General features: G+C 52.8%; 5 protein-coding genes across 5 annotated transcripts; 2 read left to right on the top strand and 3 right to left on the bottom strand.

The window, feature by feature from the left end:
- Positions 1–533: 533 nt before the first annotated feature.
- ATG1 (Serine/threonine-protein kinase) lies at positions 534–5,515 on the bottom strand. The gene is made up of 3 exons (XM_062950711.1): positions 4,318–5,515; positions 1,602–4,146; positions 534–1,550 (listed from the first exon to the last, which is right to left on the bottom strand). Exons 1-3 carry the CDS (start codon positions 4,450–4,452, stop codon positions 1,408–1,410), a joined length of 2,823 nt encoding a protein of 940 aa, XP_062796747.1. The 5' UTR covers positions 4,453–5,515; the 3' UTR covers positions 534–1,407.
- Positions 5,516–8,810: 3,295 nt separating this feature from the next.
- GPI10 (glycosylphosphatidylinositol anchor biosynthesis) lies at positions 8,811–13,862 on the top strand (the record flags this gene model as incomplete). Its single annotated transcript, XM_062950709.1, has 3 exons — positions 8,811–12,061; positions 12,115–12,345; positions 12,399–13,862. Exons 1-3 carry the CDS (start codon positions 11,807–11,809, stop codon positions 13,860–13,862), a joined length of 1,950 nt encoding a protein of 649 aa, XP_062796745.1. The 5' UTR covers positions 8,811–11,806.
- Positions 8,909–11,599, bottom strand: CAR2 (ornithine aminotransferase). The gene is made up of 2 exons (XM_062950710.1): positions 9,582–11,599; positions 8,909–9,511 (listed from the first exon to the last, which is right to left on the bottom strand). The coding sequence occupies exons 1-2, from the start codon at positions 10,779–10,781 to the stop codon at positions 9,374–9,376; spliced, it is 1,338 nt and encodes a 445-aa protein (XP_062796746.1). The 5' UTR covers positions 10,782–11,599; the 3' UTR covers positions 8,909–9,373.
- A 588-nt stretch (positions 13,863–14,450) lies between the features above and the next one.
- QC764_710860 (uncharacterized protein) lies at positions 14,451–15,256 on the top strand (the record flags this gene model as incomplete). The annotated part of the gene is made up of 3 exons (XM_062950708.1): positions 14,451–14,660; positions 14,717–14,865; positions 14,940–15,256. The coding sequence occupies 3 exons, from the start codon at positions 14,451–14,453 to the stop codon at positions 15,076–15,078; spliced, it is 498 nt and encodes a 165-aa protein (XP_062796744.1). The 3' UTR covers positions 15,079–15,256.
- Positions 15,257–15,345: 89 nt separating this feature from the next.
- Positions 15,346–16,317, bottom strand: QC764_710850 (uncharacterized protein; the record flags this gene model as incomplete). Its single annotated transcript, XM_062950707.1, has 1 exon — positions 15,346–16,317. The coding sequence occupies one exon, from the start codon at positions 16,315–16,317 to the stop codon at positions 15,346–15,348; it is 972 nt and encodes a 323-aa protein (XP_062796743.1).
- Positions 16,318–16,435: the final 118 nt, after the last annotated feature.

Below are 16,435 nucleotides of genomic sequence, written 5' to 3'. Positions count from 1 at the left end.
TTGGTGTTTTGTTTTCATTAGGGTCGGGGTTGGGCGTCTTTGATGTTTTTGAGTGATTTGATAAGGGGAGAGAAAGTGGATAAGTGTAATTGAGCGAGAGAAGGAAGAAAGTTTTTTTTTTTTCTGTTTCAGGATTCGTGATGATGATTGATTACTGTGACCACCTTGGATGTTTTTAGCTTTTCGCGTTGTCTGTTTTTAAAGCGTGTTTGGCCGCTGCAGTTGACGACAGAATCAATGGCAATTTTAATTTTTTTTTACAGTCTTGAATCTGGTGGTTTTCAGTTCAACGCTTTGTTAGTTTTCAGTTTTCCCTTTCTCCTGAAGGGGGGCACATGTTGTCAGCCCTTTAGACTTTTGGTGAAAATTGATAGCCAACAATAGACACTCCAAGTGTTCAAGACATTTTTTAAAGAAAAAACCATGCAGATTCTCAAAGGGCAACTAACCCTTTATAAATCTCATGTTTAGTAATAATCCGGGGGGGGAAAGCCCATTCCCTGTACCATTTACACCACTTGCTCTCAACAACATGTTGTGTTGTCTATTTATTATCTGCATTCACATATATTTATGAATTTCTCATATGTTTCACATGTTTTGATAGTTTCCCATTCTCTTAGCATAAGGGTATGCCTATTTGCTTCCTCCTCTCCCTTCTTCTCTCCTCAACTCGACCCAACCACACAAAAACACAACAGGAGATATGCAAATAATAAAAACCCCACAAGGAGTCACCAGAACAAGACCAAAAAAAAAAAACCAATGTGATAAAACACTGCTAATACTGCTCCCCATTCCGTTTCCTTACAGTAATAACCAAGAGAGGAGAGAAAAAAAAGATCCCCATTTCCCCGCTAAACCCCTCCGTTTCCTTTCCCGTTTGTTGCCCCCATAAAAGATTGATAACAATAATATCTACGCCCCGAACCAAAACCAACAAGAGAAAAATTGTTTAAAATAGGCCACCTCCCGTGCCATGGGTCCGAATACAAGAAAGGTCCAAACCCCCAAAAAAAAAAAAAAAGACAAAGAAGAGGCAAAAGAAAAAGAAAAACGCGCTGGTCTGTCCCCAAGCGCCCTCAAATTCTGAGGCATGAAATGCATAGGCTTGATTCCGGCTTCATCAAGAACGAACAGCCATGCTAACCGCGCCATATATGCCCCCTGGAAAAAAAAAGTGTATATATCGACGAAATACTCAGCGGTCAAACTCCGTTATAATGTATGATGTGCCAAACCATAAACACGAATTTGCACAAGGAAAATAGTCCCCGAAGCGATCGTCAGGCCTTCGAGGCCCTGATAAGGCCGGCACGATCGTTAGCCGCGGGGCTCAAGTGTGTAGTAGCAGCCTGTAGAGGTGTCGTTTGTTCGTTAATCGTCAGCCTTGGGATCGTCAGACTTTCAGACCGGGACACTGCGTGGTGCCAGCTCGCCGCTACGACGTCTGACAGAAATTATGTCCTGTTGCTGCTGCTGTTGAGCTCGAGAGATGGCAAGCATCTTCTTCTGGAGGTTTGCGAGACGTGCTTTAACCATCTGGATCACTGGCAAGCTGTTAGTACGGTAACCAAAACAAAAGAGGTAAATCTGCTCACTCTTCTGAATAGACTGCTTGTCCTCGCTGCTCATCTCGGAGGTGTCCTCGCGGACAGCAGCTTCAGCCTTTTCGTCCCTAGACGAGGTTGATATCCTGCGCTTAGGAAGATGGTCGTCATCGCTATCCAAGACAGCCTCGAGCATGCGAATCGCAGTCGAATAGAATATCTCGCAGCCGGGGAGGTCTTCGCTGGCAATCTCGTTGATGGCTGCAGTTCTACTCATCTCAACAGCGCGGTCGTACATGAGCTTCTCGGCGCTGATACCTGGCGAAAGGATGACTCCTTCGGCACCCGTCACCGAGCCGACCTCGGTTTGATGATTGCTGGGGTGGCTGGGGTGATCTTCGGAAAGCTGCTTTTGAGCCTCGATGAGTTTTAACCGCACAATCTCAGCCTTCTCCAAGACCTCGTTGAACCGGGACCGGATCCACTGGACCACCCTATTGATCTTCAGTGCCAACGCCTGGCTGTTAACCGAGTCGCGAGCGGCTGAGTGGATGCTGTTGCTGTTGTCCGACCTGCTCTTGCGTGTCCACCATAGGCTAGCAATGTCCATGGATTTGGCAAGAAGAGACAGCGCCTTGACGTACAATACCAGGGCCTCTTCTGATAGAGAGACTGTTGCCTCGAGGGTGAGGCCATCTTCTTCCTCCATCTTGTCGGCAGGAACGCCGCCGAGGCCATAATCCATGGAAGGGGCCAATGGAACAAGTTGCTTGTACTTGACCTCGGCAAAGCCATAGACCACATCGCTTCGGGTGGCCCAATCCTCAATGCATTGGGCCACGCGGGAATCCTCGTCCACCGGCGTGGTGTGCTTCCCATCCGAGATCAGCCCGGCCGGTGCAGAGGGCGTCGGGTATGCCGGGAAAGGGCTGTAGATCTGGGGCGGAGACTGGCCCTTGCTGAGCAGATGAGGCGCCACGTTGAACCCAAAAAGCCGAAGACTGGCGTCCTGAATTGCCTTGGAGATGGCAGAAGTTGTCGAGCCGGGGCTGCTAGAGAGTGGCTTGTCATATGACCCTTGTCGAAGGTGGCTGTTTCGGGCGGAAACAGCACCAGTCGTTGATGTTGGGTGCCCTTGCTGGGTAGCGCGCCGAACAATCTGACCCGACTTGGGGACCGATTGCGGGTACATGGAGATTTGGTCAGCCAGTGCATTGACCTCCACGCCCTTCTTGTCGATGAAGATGTAGTCACGCTCCAAAGCAACATCCTGAGCAGCCTTCTCCTCCTCTGTCAGGGGCTTGGTCGGCCTGCTCTTTGGTCGAGGTTGCGATGCAAGGGTTTGTGAAGGATCCGGCACGATGGATTCTCGTGGTGGTCTCTGCGAGGCGGTCGAGTTTGCTCGAGAGCGGTCCACGTACATGACGGGGCGGGCTGGCGCTGAAGTAGATGGCTGAACAGCTGGCCGGCGGGTAATTCCCAACCCATCTCCAGCAGGCGAGTAGCTCAAGCCAGCACGAGGACCTGGCACTTGCTCCAGTGGGTTCGGTTTCTCGATTGGTGTCGCCAGTGGCGATGATGGCCGAGGCCTGGGGGAGGACAGAACGCCTGTGGCCGCTTTGCCACGCTGGGAATCCCGACGTGATAGAGACCGTGACCCTTCGGGCCGCACTGTCTCCTTCACCTGCTGTGGTTCCGGCTTCGGGAGGTCATCCTCGTGGAGATTGGGGATGGGCCCTGTGATGACGGTGTGGTTGAAAAAGTCGGCGAAGCTGATCCGTTCCACGGGATTCCGCTTCAGGAGAGCTCGGACGAGGCTCTTCAACTCCGGACTGACCACGCTCTCGCGAGGAAACTTGACCTGGTCCTCAGCAGCTTCTATCTTCCTAAGCAGCTCCACATGATTCCCGGCCCTAAAGGGAGGTCTCCCTGTCGCCATCTCGTACAGAACGGTGCCCACCGACCACAGATCCGCTTTGGCATCGTACCGTTCATACCGGAGAATCTCAGGGGCCATGTAGAGCGGTGACCCACACAGCGTCTCAGCGAGTGACGTCGAGGGCAACACGCGAGCAAAGCCAAAGTCGGCAAGCTTGAGCATAGGCAGCGACGGAAGTCCTGCTGCTGGCATCAGCGAGTCGTAACTAGCACTCAAGATTTGCTTGGCCGATTGGTGAGTTTCCCGAAAGAGCGGCGACGGCAGCAGCAGCAGGTTCTGTGGTTTGACATCTCGGTGAACAAAGTTTCCTTCCCTCAAAAACTTGAGCGCACTTGCGAGCTGCTTGAGGAAATGGCGGGTGATAACCTCGTGCAAACCCTGGTTGTGCTCAATGGGATACCTGCGGGCAATATCACGGGTAGCCGAGTGTGTGATCAGCTTCTCCCGCTTCTTAATAAATAACGACAGATCACCAAGCTCGCAGTATTCCATAATCAAGTTGATGTGCGTGGCCGACTCGACACAGTCATGAAGGGCAACGATATGTGGGTGGCGTAACGTCTTGAGGATCTTGATTTCGCCGTACAGGTTTTCCTTTAGTTTCTTGTTCAAGCGACTGAGCTCTACGGACTTGATGGCGACCAGGGCGCCCGTAACCTATCGTAGGGACCATGTTAGCGGATTCGGCGCAACCGAGACGATAAGATTAAAGACACGTCCAACTCCCACTCCACCTGATCTGGCAGCACGGCACGCCATCCGATAGGCAACTCGCTGTCTTTCTTCCCGGGGGGGTCAACTGGCGCAAAAGAAATGGGGAGTTCGAACCTTGTGCCGGCCAGAGTAGACCTGGGCGAAGCTGCCCTTTCCAATCTCCTTGTCAATGACGAACTGCCCGACGGCACCATCGGTTGGCTGTTTTTGCCGCCTCGACGAGGCGGACGATAACTGTCTGTCGACCATGGCTACCTGCTGATGTTGGCAAGCACGGGGGAGCTGGCTTGAAAAGAAAAAGAGAGCCCGAGGGCCTATGCTATGCGAAAGACGTGGGCGGGAGGCTCGATCGACATGTATACTTCGTGGGTCTCGGTTGACAGCTATGGATGTGGCCAAGGGTGACAAAGTTGATATGCACGGCGCTCGAAGGTGAAAGAGGGGAAGGGTGAGGCAGAAGCCAAGGGTAGTGTTGCCTATAGGACAGCGCAGGACTGGAGGACGAGAGAGACCGAAAGGTAGATATCCGATAGGTCGGGTGGTGTAGGAAAGTGGAAGCGGCTCCAAAAGCTGAGGGAGGAGAGAATGGGCAGAGTTTCTTTTGTGGGTACGAAGAGACACGCGGGGACGCAACAGCCACTATACTGGGTGTCTTGAAAGCTTGTTGGTGATGCAAAGGTTGATGGGTGATGGGTGCCCCGACAGGAAGGGTGGCGGATAGAGTGGGTGACTGATTACAGCAGCTACTTGTTGAAAGCGAAGAGCCGGCTCGGTCGACGGACACAGCAGAGTTGGTGGTTAGCGGCGGTGGTCCCAGGCTTTCTAGTCTGGGGTAACGGCGGTCCGACGGTTGCGACGGTGAGGAGAGACCGAGAGAGTGAGAGAGAGAGAGAGAGACTGGAGGAGTGGCACGGAGGAAGAGCAGTGGTGAATGGTGATGGTAGATCGGGGATAGGCTACTACTACTGCGCCTGGGAGTTTATCGCTATCAGTAGGGTCAGGCTGGGGGAAGCTAGCTCCACCGCGGCACGCTGACGTCCAAAGTCAACTGAATGACTCAGACTCGATCGACTGCAGGATCCAGAGCTCGATTTCCCCAGGTTTCGCAACAATAGAAGGGGCGGGCTAGAGTACAGAGCGCAGAGGGCGAGGGCACAAAGGGAGGAGGGAAGATGAAAGACGGGCGGTGTTGGGAGAAACAGCAGAAAAAGGGCAGGAACCTGGGAGAGACCTGTGAATGAACGAGGGTGACGACGATACGGACACAGCACATGGAGCCAGGCCTCTTCTGTTGCTGGGGGGTGCTGCAGCGGCAGAAAAGCAGGGGTTTTGCAGTGAATGCTGCTCGTGATGCTTCAAAAGTAGTTCGAGGTATCGATGCACTGGCCACCAGCCGTCAGGGTACGTTGCAGGTACCTCGAGTCTGTTACGTCGAGAGAGAGACCGGAGGCCACGGCTGTCTCCCGTGACTGGACCCAAAACGGCATTTGGGACGATAAGCCCCGCGATAACAGCACAGTGTTCACAGTGTTTGGAGCTCTGTAACCTTGACGAACACCTGAACCCAGATACAAGCCAGAACAAGCCAGAACCGCCATCTGCATCATTTACCGCTGGTCTTGCGTCTTGCGCCTTCGGAGGCCATCCTGATGAGCTAAGCACGTTTGCGCCCTCAAAATGGCGAGATGACTGACCAACACAAGATACAAACGGCGAGCTCGCCCTTCTTCCCCCATGTGTGGTCCAGATGAAACAACCGGTTCTCTTCTCTCGTTCAATACAACGGACTTGCACTTACAAGGCAGCCCGTCATGATGAATCGACCAACCGGGAGTCGAGGGGCTGCTCCACCTCCACAGTGGAGTTACAGACAGACAGCCAGACAAGACACCCGCACAGTCACCGGCTGCCCCCCACCCATAATGTACACCACCTCTCACCTGCATCGGGGGGTGCATCGATGTCGATGCTGGTGAGCCGTTCCATTGCTGCTGTCATGGTCATACAAGCTTCTTATTTGCAAGAAGAGAGAAACACAAACCAGGCGGAGCCAGGGCACACATCCGATTGACATGGACACTGGACACAGAAGGGCGGCCACCCAAACGAGCCACGGAGGAATGGCACGGCGGTATCGTCAGGTGGTCAATACGCCCGCGCCGTCGACGCACCACGGCTAGGAACGATTACCAAAGAGGTTCCAAGCTTGTTCCATGCTCCAATGCTCCAGCAGCCCAGCTCCATCAGCTCCAGCAGCATCGGACATCTGGACACAGCTCCGCCATCTCTAGTAAACTTCTGCTTCTAGCGCCTTTCTACGCCAGTCTTTGGCTTTTGCTCAATACTCCGTACCACAGGTTGACTGAAAAGCCGGTGGCTGCCCGTTCTATGGCTCCAGCCAAAAACACGGGTGGATGGCGCATGCAGCAACCAGGCCTGCCGGAAGTTTGTCTCATTTACACAGCAGCCTCCGAGAGTGAGGCTGTCGAACGAACAGTTTATCGGACAGGGCAGGGGGACAGGGGGGCCGGGGGCCTGCCTTATCCTTTATCGGTGTTGTCGGTGGGACTCTTAGCGCAGCCATCCATCTTCCCGCCCTTTCGCCCTTTCGTGTCCGACCTCCTCCTCTTGACATCTTCCACATGTTAATGTGTGTGAGCATGGCGTCTTCCGGTTGGCCGCTGCATGTGTTTGTCCAGAACTTCAGCAACTGCCTGCCACCGCACGCGTGCTGTTTGAAGCTTGCTCACTGGTCAATCCCAAGAATCCGTGCACGGAGCCAAGTCTGAGGACAGAAAGAAGATGACTCTGTCATATGCACCTCCGGACGTCTATTGTTATTATTATTGACACCTTTCTATCAGGTGTGCTGGTCATCGGATACAATGGGATAGAGCTTGTGAAACAATGTCTATTTGTTCCTCCATATCAGGGCCCTTCTCTTCACCAGCGTCATATTTCCTCAATCCGTCGATCGATTATCAAAAGGGGGCACAATCGTGTTGCTTGTCCTTGTTTTTCTTTTTTTGGTTTTTTTTTTGGTGGTGGGCCACCCCCCCGCACTCTTGTTCAAGGCACAGGGACTGCCGGCCTTGGAAAACAGCTGCCAAATGTCTTGTCCTTTGGCTTGTGTTTTGTAGTGGTGTGGTGGTGGTGGTGGTGGTGGTGATCCGGCAAGTCCCAAAGAGGAAGGGTAACACGGCTGTAAGCCACTCAGGGCATTTTTTTCCCTCCCACACATGTCGACCCCTATCCGCAGGCCTGCATCTCGCTAGCCCAGATCTCGTGCACCTTCCCGGCTCCGACTCTACATACAGACAGATACACACTGCTACCTCTCAATCTAGACAAGATAGCGTTTGATAATTTTGGGGGTGGGGGGGGAGTGTTCATCCGACGGATCATCGACCTCGCACACACACATCGGAGTTAGATTGTTCGATAAGGTAGCTTAAGGCCGACAAGTCGATCCGTTGTTGAGTTTGATCTATCAACTACCCATCCGCCCAACCACCATCTTTCGTGGGTGGGCGGATGGATGGGATGGTTATGTACGTAGACAACGCACGGTAGGACTGTAACCTCTCACGTGCCTGCCGCTGGTCTTAATTGAAACAAATCCAAACGGGAAATATATCACTCGAATGACACAATGACACACACACACACACACACACACACACAACTGCTCCGCCATCATCATCGTTTACCCAGCAAACGATGATGATGGCGGACGGAGGCTTATTCATTGGCTACCACTAAAAGCAAAAAAAGGCACACCCAGCTTTTAGAAAAAAATACGGACACTGTGTGTGATTTAGCAGCAACAGAGACTCAATGGTGGTGTCAGAGAGTGTGTGTACCCGTACCTGTTGGATAAAAGGACATGTAGGTAGTGTGGTGGTTGGGGAGGAGGGAAGCCTAAAAGGCAGCAGCAGCAGCAGTAGCGGGTAGGTGTGTAGGTATGCATGGATCTTGAACTTGCACGACAGGACAACACAGCAGCTAGACCGTGGGGATTGGACAATTGCTGGGTTCTGCCTTGTGAGAGAAAACAGCTCATAACTGATGTGGACCCCTGGGGTAAGTAACACATCGCCTATAATTTGACCCAGTAGAGGTTCAGTCCCCTCAACTGTTCTGTTACACTGCCTGTTATGCTATCCCCTGAATAGCAAAAACCAACTCGCAGCTTTTACAGTTGGAAATTGACATGTCAGAAAGTTGCCCTGACCGACGACTGTATAGCGTTAAGTTACACAATATCTACCTGCGGACCTCCATCGAGGATCCGTCACCAGAACCCGTGACAGGAACAGGAATACCCCATAATAGCTCGTCTCATCAGGGTGCTGAAGTATCATGCACATAGATTCAACTGGAGTGTACCTTGTCTCTTATCTAGGTAGATCATAACCCGACACTCTACCCACTCTTACTTTCAGCCTCACCCACTCAACCAGGGCGTAGAGAGCACCTACATGTGGAACTTGTCACATCACTTTTCCCTTAGCCAAACATCTATATGCAACAGATCGAATGAACAACTCATCACTCACCACTCACCGGCCGAAAAGACACCGGTTCCAGGAAATTATTTCCGATCAAGACACTGGCAAATCATCCAACACATTTCCACTTCACCACACACACACACACACACACACACACACACACACACACACACACACCAAATCAATCCAACTGATCCTACTAGGCAGGGACTTGGTATTATTCTGGTACTTCTCTGCCCAAATATCCATCCATCCAATCAAACCCCCTCTGGACTTCATGTCAAGTCTAGCCCAGCCCAGCCCAGCCCAGTACAATCTCCTTGATGCAAACCTCTCGGTATCATTTCCATGCATATACTACCATAAGAGCCAAACTCTGCTGTTTTACCCAATCTAAATAATGCTTATAGTGGTATCAAAACATCCAAAAAGGAAACCCCATTGAAAAAAAAAGATGTGTCATGATCCCAGGGAACATATTCCGGTTCCCCCCTGACTTCTTCACCTGCCCGCATTTTGCCCCAGCAAATCGGGTGGTCTTCCTTCAGGCCGTCCCGGTTCCCCGCAGGATCCTTCCCCGGATTTTTCTGAAAAGCGATGTCTGTGGTGGTGGTGAGCGGCGAGTGACTCATGATCATGGCGCACTGATATGATAATCAGTGCGCCTCGTGCTTGGTGGCATTTGGCAACTCCTCCAGCGCCTCCTTGATGGTCTTGAGGGCGCTTCTAAGTTCATCTTCGGTGATGACCAGCGGTGGTGCGAAGCGAATGATGTTGCCGTGGGTCGGTTTGGCCTGTTCAGCATGGTGGTGAGTTATCATTGTCGGGAACGGAAAAGGAAAGGGAGGCGAAAAAAAGACATACCAAAACACCCTTCTCCTTCAACAACATGCACAAATCCCACGCCGTCCTCCCATTCGTCTCGCTCTCATCAATCACCACCGCGTTCAACAACCCCCTCCCCCTCACCAGCTCCACAATCTTGCTGTTGAACCCTCTGATCTCGCTCCTGAAAATCTCCCCCAGCTTCTGGGCCTTGTCGACTAAGCCTTCCTCTTCGACCAGCTCCAAAGCCTTGATACTAACCGCGCACCCAAGCGGGTTTCCACCGTACGTGCTCCCGTGAGTGCCAGGCTCAATAACCCCCATAATCTCCTTCGAGCTCAAAACACAACTGACAGGGTACATCCCCCCGCTGATCGCCTTCCCCAACGTCACCACATCCGGCTTGATCCCATCCCACTCGCTGCACAGCATCCTTCCCGTCCTCGCAATCCCCGTCTGGATCTCGTCGCAAATCAAAAGCACATTATACTCCCTGCACAGCTGCTGAACTCTTTTGAGATATCCATCCTCCGGCACCACCACCCCGGCCTCACCCTGAATGGGCTCAATAATAAACGCCGCCGTCTCCTTCCCAAACTCCCCAAGTATCTCCTCCACATCCTCCACACTCCCATACCTAATCGCCTTCCCCGTGCTCGGGTGTCTCGCCCCAATGAGCGGTACATACGGCCCATGATTATCCCTACTCTCCGGATCAACACTCAGACTCACCGCCACCATCGTCCTCCCGTGAAAGTTCCCATCCACACTCCACACCCTCGCCTTCCCTTGCTCCACCCCCTTGACCTTGTACGCCCATTTTCTTGCCAGTTTGATGGCCGTCTCGACCGCCTCGGCGCCCGTGTTCATGGGCAGGACCATCTCGTACCCAAACACGTCCTTGACCTTCTTGGCCCACTGGGGAAAGACGTCGTTGTGGAAGGCGCGGGAGGAGAGGGTGAGGCGGGCGGCTTGGTCGGTGAGGGCTTTGATGAGGGCGGGGTGGCAGTGGCCTTGGTTGACGGCGCTGTAGGCGGAGAGGAAGTCGAGGTAGTGGCGCCCTTCGGGGTCCCAGACGTGGCAGCCCGAGGCGCGGGCGAAGACAATGGGGAGGGGGGAGTAGTTGTGGGCTGCGTAGGTGTTTTCTGTTGTGATGGCTGTTGTGGTGGAGGAGGCGTGGTAGGGGTCGGTTGGTTTGGTGGTGGTGGTGGTGGAGGAGGAGGAGGCGTGAGGGGCCATGGTTGGAATTGTTCGTGGTATTGGGGGTTGGGTGAATTGGTTGTTGAATTGGCGGTTGTTCAAAGGTAGGCAAGATATGACGGTAGATGGGAAGACAGACAGACAGACAAAGTAGTAGGCAAGAAGGTAAGTTTGCCCGCTGGGAGGAGATTAAATCAGCGGTGTAAGAACAAACAAAGCGTTGTCAAAACTACGCCACCTTTATGAAATTCCAACAAAACCTTGGATGGCCAATTGGTACTAATGTATGTAGATTTCAAGCAGAAGAAGGCAATGGGAAAACAAAGAAAACAATCGCAGAGAAAAAAGAGGGGAATATATATAAAACCCGCCTCACCCTGCCTCTCCCTACCTTCACCCTCCCAAACCTACACTACCTCCGCTTCGGAAGGTGTTTGCCGTTGCAATCATGCAATTCCACCGAACGACACTATACCTCTAAGTGCAAGTCAGATAGTCCCAAGACGCTCACAACACCTCACGTGGGCCCAGCATCCTTGGACAGTCCCGCAAAAAGCATGCCGAAGGAAACCGCTTTTATCACGAAAGGTCTTGTAACCTTCCTTTAAAGTGTGACAGGTCCGGGGTCTTTCAGCTCATGAAACTAGGGGTGTGGCCTGTCATGGAAGTGGCGATATTATTCATACAAACTGGAAGCTTAAAACTTGATAGGTACTCAGACACAATACATTCCCGATACCGGATATCTTTCAGAATCAAAGATAGATAGATAGATAGAAGGTGTCATCCATCCATTGCTGTGATGCTGTGGTTCCAGCGGGGGAGGGGCGGGCGGTGGGAAATGCAGGGATCTCTTGGGCTTTCAGCCAATTGTGGGTCACTTGATTACCGCAGCAAGCTTGGTAGGGCTGCGGGGGAACCAATCAGCTGTAGGGGTGCTCCGTGTCAGAGCTGCCAGATGGCAAGCAGCTCTGTCTGTCTGACCGACAGTTGACGCGACTTTGAATGAGATTAGGTGCGGCCCCTGAACTTCGTCGAGAACTACACTTGACGAGTCGTGTTTGATGGTCAAGATGGAGAAAGATACTGTCAAGAAACCCCCAGGGCCGAGAATAGAAAAGCCAGCCGAGAAAGATGGCAGGGTGCACGCGCAGGTCGCGGCTGCTCAAGTCGGGGATATTCTCAGTGTGTTGCTGGCATTTCGGTTCATCAACTCTCTTTTTGTCAAGACATTCTTTCAACCAGATGAATATTTCCAGGCCTTGGAGCCGGCGTGGAGGATGGCTTTTGGGGAAGGCAGTGGTGCTTGGATAACTTGGGTATTTTCTCTCATTGGATTTGATGAGAACCATGTGCTGACTGATATGGTCAGGAATGGGAATATCAACTACGGTCTTCACTTCACCCAGCCGTATTTGGCGCCGCGTACAAGCTTGCCGAGACTGTCATGAGTGCCATGCATTTGTTTCCACCCTTCATCGCTTCCATGTTGGTGGTTTTGCCAGGGGCTTTGCAGTCTGTGTTTGCTGCCTTGGGAGACTTTTACACGTGGAAGCTGGCCATGGATGTCTATGGGAGGGAGAGTTATGCTCCATGGGCTGCTGTAAGCATCCCGACTCATCTGAATTACCGGGGCGTATCTAACGATGAATGTAGTTGTGGATGACCGTTCTCAATCCCTGGCAGTGGTACTGCTCAACAAGAACATTTTCCAACTCTCTCGAGACAACCCTCACCATTGCTGCTCTTTCCTACTGGCCTTGGGAGCTCCTTGCAGATGCCAAGGAAACCAAAGAAGAGCGCCTGAAGCAAAAAGGGAGACTCAACAGCTTGAGAACATCCCTCTTCCTAGCAGCCATCGCCGTCCTCCTTCGCCCAACAAACCTCTTCATCTGGCTTGGCATCATCGCCCTGACCCTCACCCGCCTCACTCTCGACGGCCAGTCCCCCATCACACAAACCACCTTCCCTGCCCTCCTCAGAGAAACCGTCCTCTGTGGTTCCGTTGCCCTCGCTATCTCGGTCGTCTCTGATCGCCTCTACTTTGGCTTCTGGACCTTCCCTCCTTACAAATGGCTCTACTTCAACATGTCCCAGTCCGTCGCCGTCTTTTACGGCCGGATGCCCTGGCACTATTACCTCTCCCAGGGCATTCCTCTCCTCACCACCACCTTCCTCCCCTTTGCCCTGCTGGGCATCTACAAAGCCACCCTCACCTCCGCCAAACCCACCACCCTCCTCTCTGCCCGTCCAACATTCCTCTCCACCACCTCATCCAACACCCTCAAGACTTTGTCTTTTGCCCTCATAGGCATGATCACCATCCTCTCCCTAATCTCCCACAAAGAAGTCCGCTTCATCTACCCCCTCCTCCCCATCCTGCACATCCTCGCAGCACCCTACGTAACCAGCTTCTTCACCACCCCTCCCACCACCCCATCCAAACCTTTGGTGCTGCGCCACAAAATCTTCCTCGCCAACATCCTCTCCATCAACCTCCTCCTCGCGGGGTATCTCTCCCTCTTCCACCAGCCCGCGCCCATCTCTGTCCTTTCCTTCTTGAGAAGTGAATACGAGCGCCTCCACCCTGACTCCCTTTCTTTGAGTGCTCCCCCACAGGAACAAAAGGAATTATTCGCCCTGTTCCTCACCCCCTGTCACACGACACCGTGGAGGTCGCATCTTATCTGGCCTGGGCTGAGGGCTAGGGCGTTGACCTGTGAGCCGCCGTTGCATACTGCTCCGGGGACGCCTGAACGGGAAAACTATCTTGACGAGGCGGATAGGTTTTACGCGGAGGATGCGGAGACGGGGAAGTATGGGGGGGTGTTTCTGAGGCGGGAGATGTGGCCGCAGTTTTTTGATGGGGGTGACGGGAGAAAAGGGGAGGAGATACCGAGGTTTGTGGTTGGTTTTGAGGGGATTGAGGGGGTGTTGGGGGAGTTTTTTGGGGGTGACGGAGAAAAGATGGGGGTGAAGATGAAAAAGGTTTGGGAGGGATGGAATGGGCTTGTTAATGAGGATTGGAGGAGGGGTGGGAGGTTGGTTGTTTGGGACACGGGGGTTTATCCTGATGGCGGTGGGGAGGTGGTGGATGGGGGAAGTAAAGATGAGTTGTGATGGAACGGGAGTAGAATGTATGTATGTTATGGTGGGAATTGCTGTTTATTTCTTTCCTCTGTGGTGGATGTAATTTTGTCAAAACCCACGCTGAATTTTGTAGAATATGTGGAACGGGCTCTAGATACCTTCTTGACTTGCCAGGTGCTCACCAGATTGTTTGAGATATCGTCCTTCTTTTGAAAGCCCTCTCGCAGTCTATTTCAACCTCGACAAGCAGTGAGCTCTACTCTGCAAGCTTCCTGCGTCTCCCTCCTACCCAGGTTCCCTCCCGTGATGCAAAACAGAACACCAGATACTCGCCAAACAAGGCCGCCATTCCGTGAAACAATCAACCCCTAATCCAGCAAACAATCCGAGGCAGCCCACAAGCTCGCTTCCCTGACCTAACCTCGCACAGAGCCGCACACCCGGAGTCAACACCCTGCCTTCTGGTGCCACCCGTCACCACGTCACTGCCACCACTGGAATGCCATGACGTTTGTTGAAGGCGGCTGTTCTGTCAAAATGCGCCTTCCACATCTGCCATCCGAACTCGGACGATTCGCCCGCCTGACCGTTCAAGAGAATCAACTATTCAGCTTCTAGATGTCCACCAAACCAAGGCTACCGAACAGCACACCATACCACCCTTCCACTCTCTCTTACCCAGCCACCAACCACGCACACACAACCGCCATCACAGCTAACATGTCTCTCCTCCCCAAACTCACCATCTTCCTCCTCGGTCTCTTCCTTATGACCACCCAAGCAAACCCCCTGGACGCCCACCCCAAACCACGGCGTTCCATCGGCGGCGTAAGTCCCCTCCCTTCCTTTCCCATCATAACCCCCTCATAGCTGATTTGGTCCAGGTCCTAATCTGCACCAACCCCAACGCCACCGGCGTCTGCACCCACGAAACCTACCAACTCAACAAGTGCTACAACCTCCCCGACGGTCTTCGGAACAACGCCGCCACCTTTGCGCCAGACCCCGGTAATTTCTTTTGTTATCCTTACCTGTGAGTCTCTTCTTACTTTTATTTTTTATTAGTTTTTTTTGAATGAGGCAGGATATATGTTGACAAGAATATAGCAAAGTCTGCGGCGGCATTTGCACCTCACCTGAGGGTTGCACCATGGGACCTGTCGACTCTGACTATCCCCACCGGTACAACCTCACGGCCGTGAGCTGGGACCGGTTTATTACTTCGTTTGATTGTCGTTTGAAGTGATCTGAGAAGGGGGGCTGTCGTTGGCTGGGTTACGAACCTGTCGCAGGAAGAGAGGCTTCTTTCTTGTCAATCACAAGCTGTATTGGTAGTCAGACGCAATCCTCACAGCATCAATACGCAGAAAAGCAAACAGCAGAATAGATCACTGTTTTGATAATCAAAAGTGTACAAATCCCGAATAACCCCATCATAGCTTGCCATGAATTTTAACCTGCCTGCCTGCTTTCAAAATACAATACATAACCCCCCCCACCCTTTTTCTCCCCTTCAAAGCAACCCAAGATGCCTCGCCGCATGCTCAACATGCTCCCCACTAAAACTCGCCATAAAGTAATAACTGTGATCATAGCCCTCATGATACCTCACCTTCAACCCCTCCAACCCCATCTCCTTGACCACCGCCTCCAGATTCTCGGGAAGCAGTTGCCCATTCTTGTAGAAATTGTCCCCGGTGCCAACATCGACGAGGGCCTTGAGGTCACCCCCCTTCCAAATCCCCGATCTCAACAACTCGACAGCGTCGTGCTTCTTGCCTTCCTCGAGTCCACCGGCTAGGTACCCCTTGAACGCCTTTTCCCCCCAGGGACACTTTGTCGGGTTTGCAATCGGGGCGAAGGCACTGACAGATTTGTATTTGTCTTGGTGCTTAAGGTAGAGGGTTAACGCCCCGTGTCCGCCCATGCTGTGACCCGTGATGGAGACTCGTTCCTTATCAAGGTAGGGACCGAGCTGGGGGGAGGAAAAGAGGACGGAGGGGAGTTCGGTGGTGATGTAAGTTTCCATCTTGTAGTTTTCCTTCCAGGGATCGGCAGTGGCGTCGAGGTAGAAGGATGCCGCCTCGCCAAAGTCCCAGGAGTCGGATTGCCCCGGGATGGAGAGACCGCGGGGGGAGGTGTCGGGGTAGACGAGGGCTAGGCCGAGCTGGGAGGCGCGGTGTTGGAAGAAGCCTTTTTCCGTGCAGTTTTCCGGGGAGCAGGTCAGGCCCGAGAGGTAGATTAACACGGGGGCAGGGGTGGTTTTGGAGAGGGCGGAGGGGGGGATGAAGAGGTTTAGGGACATGGGGGTTGAGGTTGTGGTGGAGGGGTGGGTGAGCTTGTAGAGCTTGCCGTTGAAGGTGGTGATTTCGGCTTTGATTTCGAGGGCCATTTTGACGGTGGTGGTGAAGGAACGGGTGGTGGTGTGACTAAGTTGGGGGACTTGACGAGTGAGTTGACGGGTGAGAGTCGAGATGAGGGACATGAGAGTTGTTATTAAAGACCGCTATGGAGATAAGTTTTGGTCAATAAATCCCCCTTTATCAGCTGCTACCCCGCCCTTGTTATTCCCCAATTTGACTTTCGTCATGGTAATTGCTGTT

The sequence above is a fragment of the Podospora pseudoanserina genome (genome assembly GCF_035222485.1).
Source record: "Podospora pseudoanserina strain CBS 124.78 chromosome 7 map unlocalized CBS124.78p_7, whole genome shotgun sequence".
In the NCBI taxonomy this organism is placed as follows: domain Eukaryota; kingdom Fungi; phylum Ascomycota; class Sordariomycetes; order Sordariales; family Podosporaceae; genus Podospora; species Podospora pseudoanserina.
The sequence above is the reverse complement of the archived record's forward strand: the minus strand, read 5'-3'. Positions and strand labels throughout refer to the sequence as shown.

Coding starts and splice junctions, on each gene's coding strand:
- CAR2 (XM_062950710.1), bottom strand. CDS start 10,781: ATGGCCCCTCACGCCTCCTCCTCCTCCACCACCACCACCACCAAACCA. Junction 9,512..9,581: donor TGAAGGAGAAGGGTGTTTTG/GTATGTCTTTTT, acceptor CATGCTGAACAG/GCCAAACCGACCCACGGCAA.
- ATG1 (XM_062950711.1), bottom strand. CDS start 4,452: ATGGTCGACAGACAGTTATCGTCCGCCTCGTCGAGGCGGCAAAAACAG. Junction 4,147..4,317: donor TCTACTCTGGCCGGCACAAG/GTTCGAACTCCC, acceptor TCCCTACGATAG/GTTACGGGCGCCCTGGTCGC. Junction 1,551..1,601: donor CAAGCAGTCTATTCAGAAGA/GTGAGCAGATTT, acceptor ACAGCTTGCCAG/TGATCCAGATGGTTAAAGCA.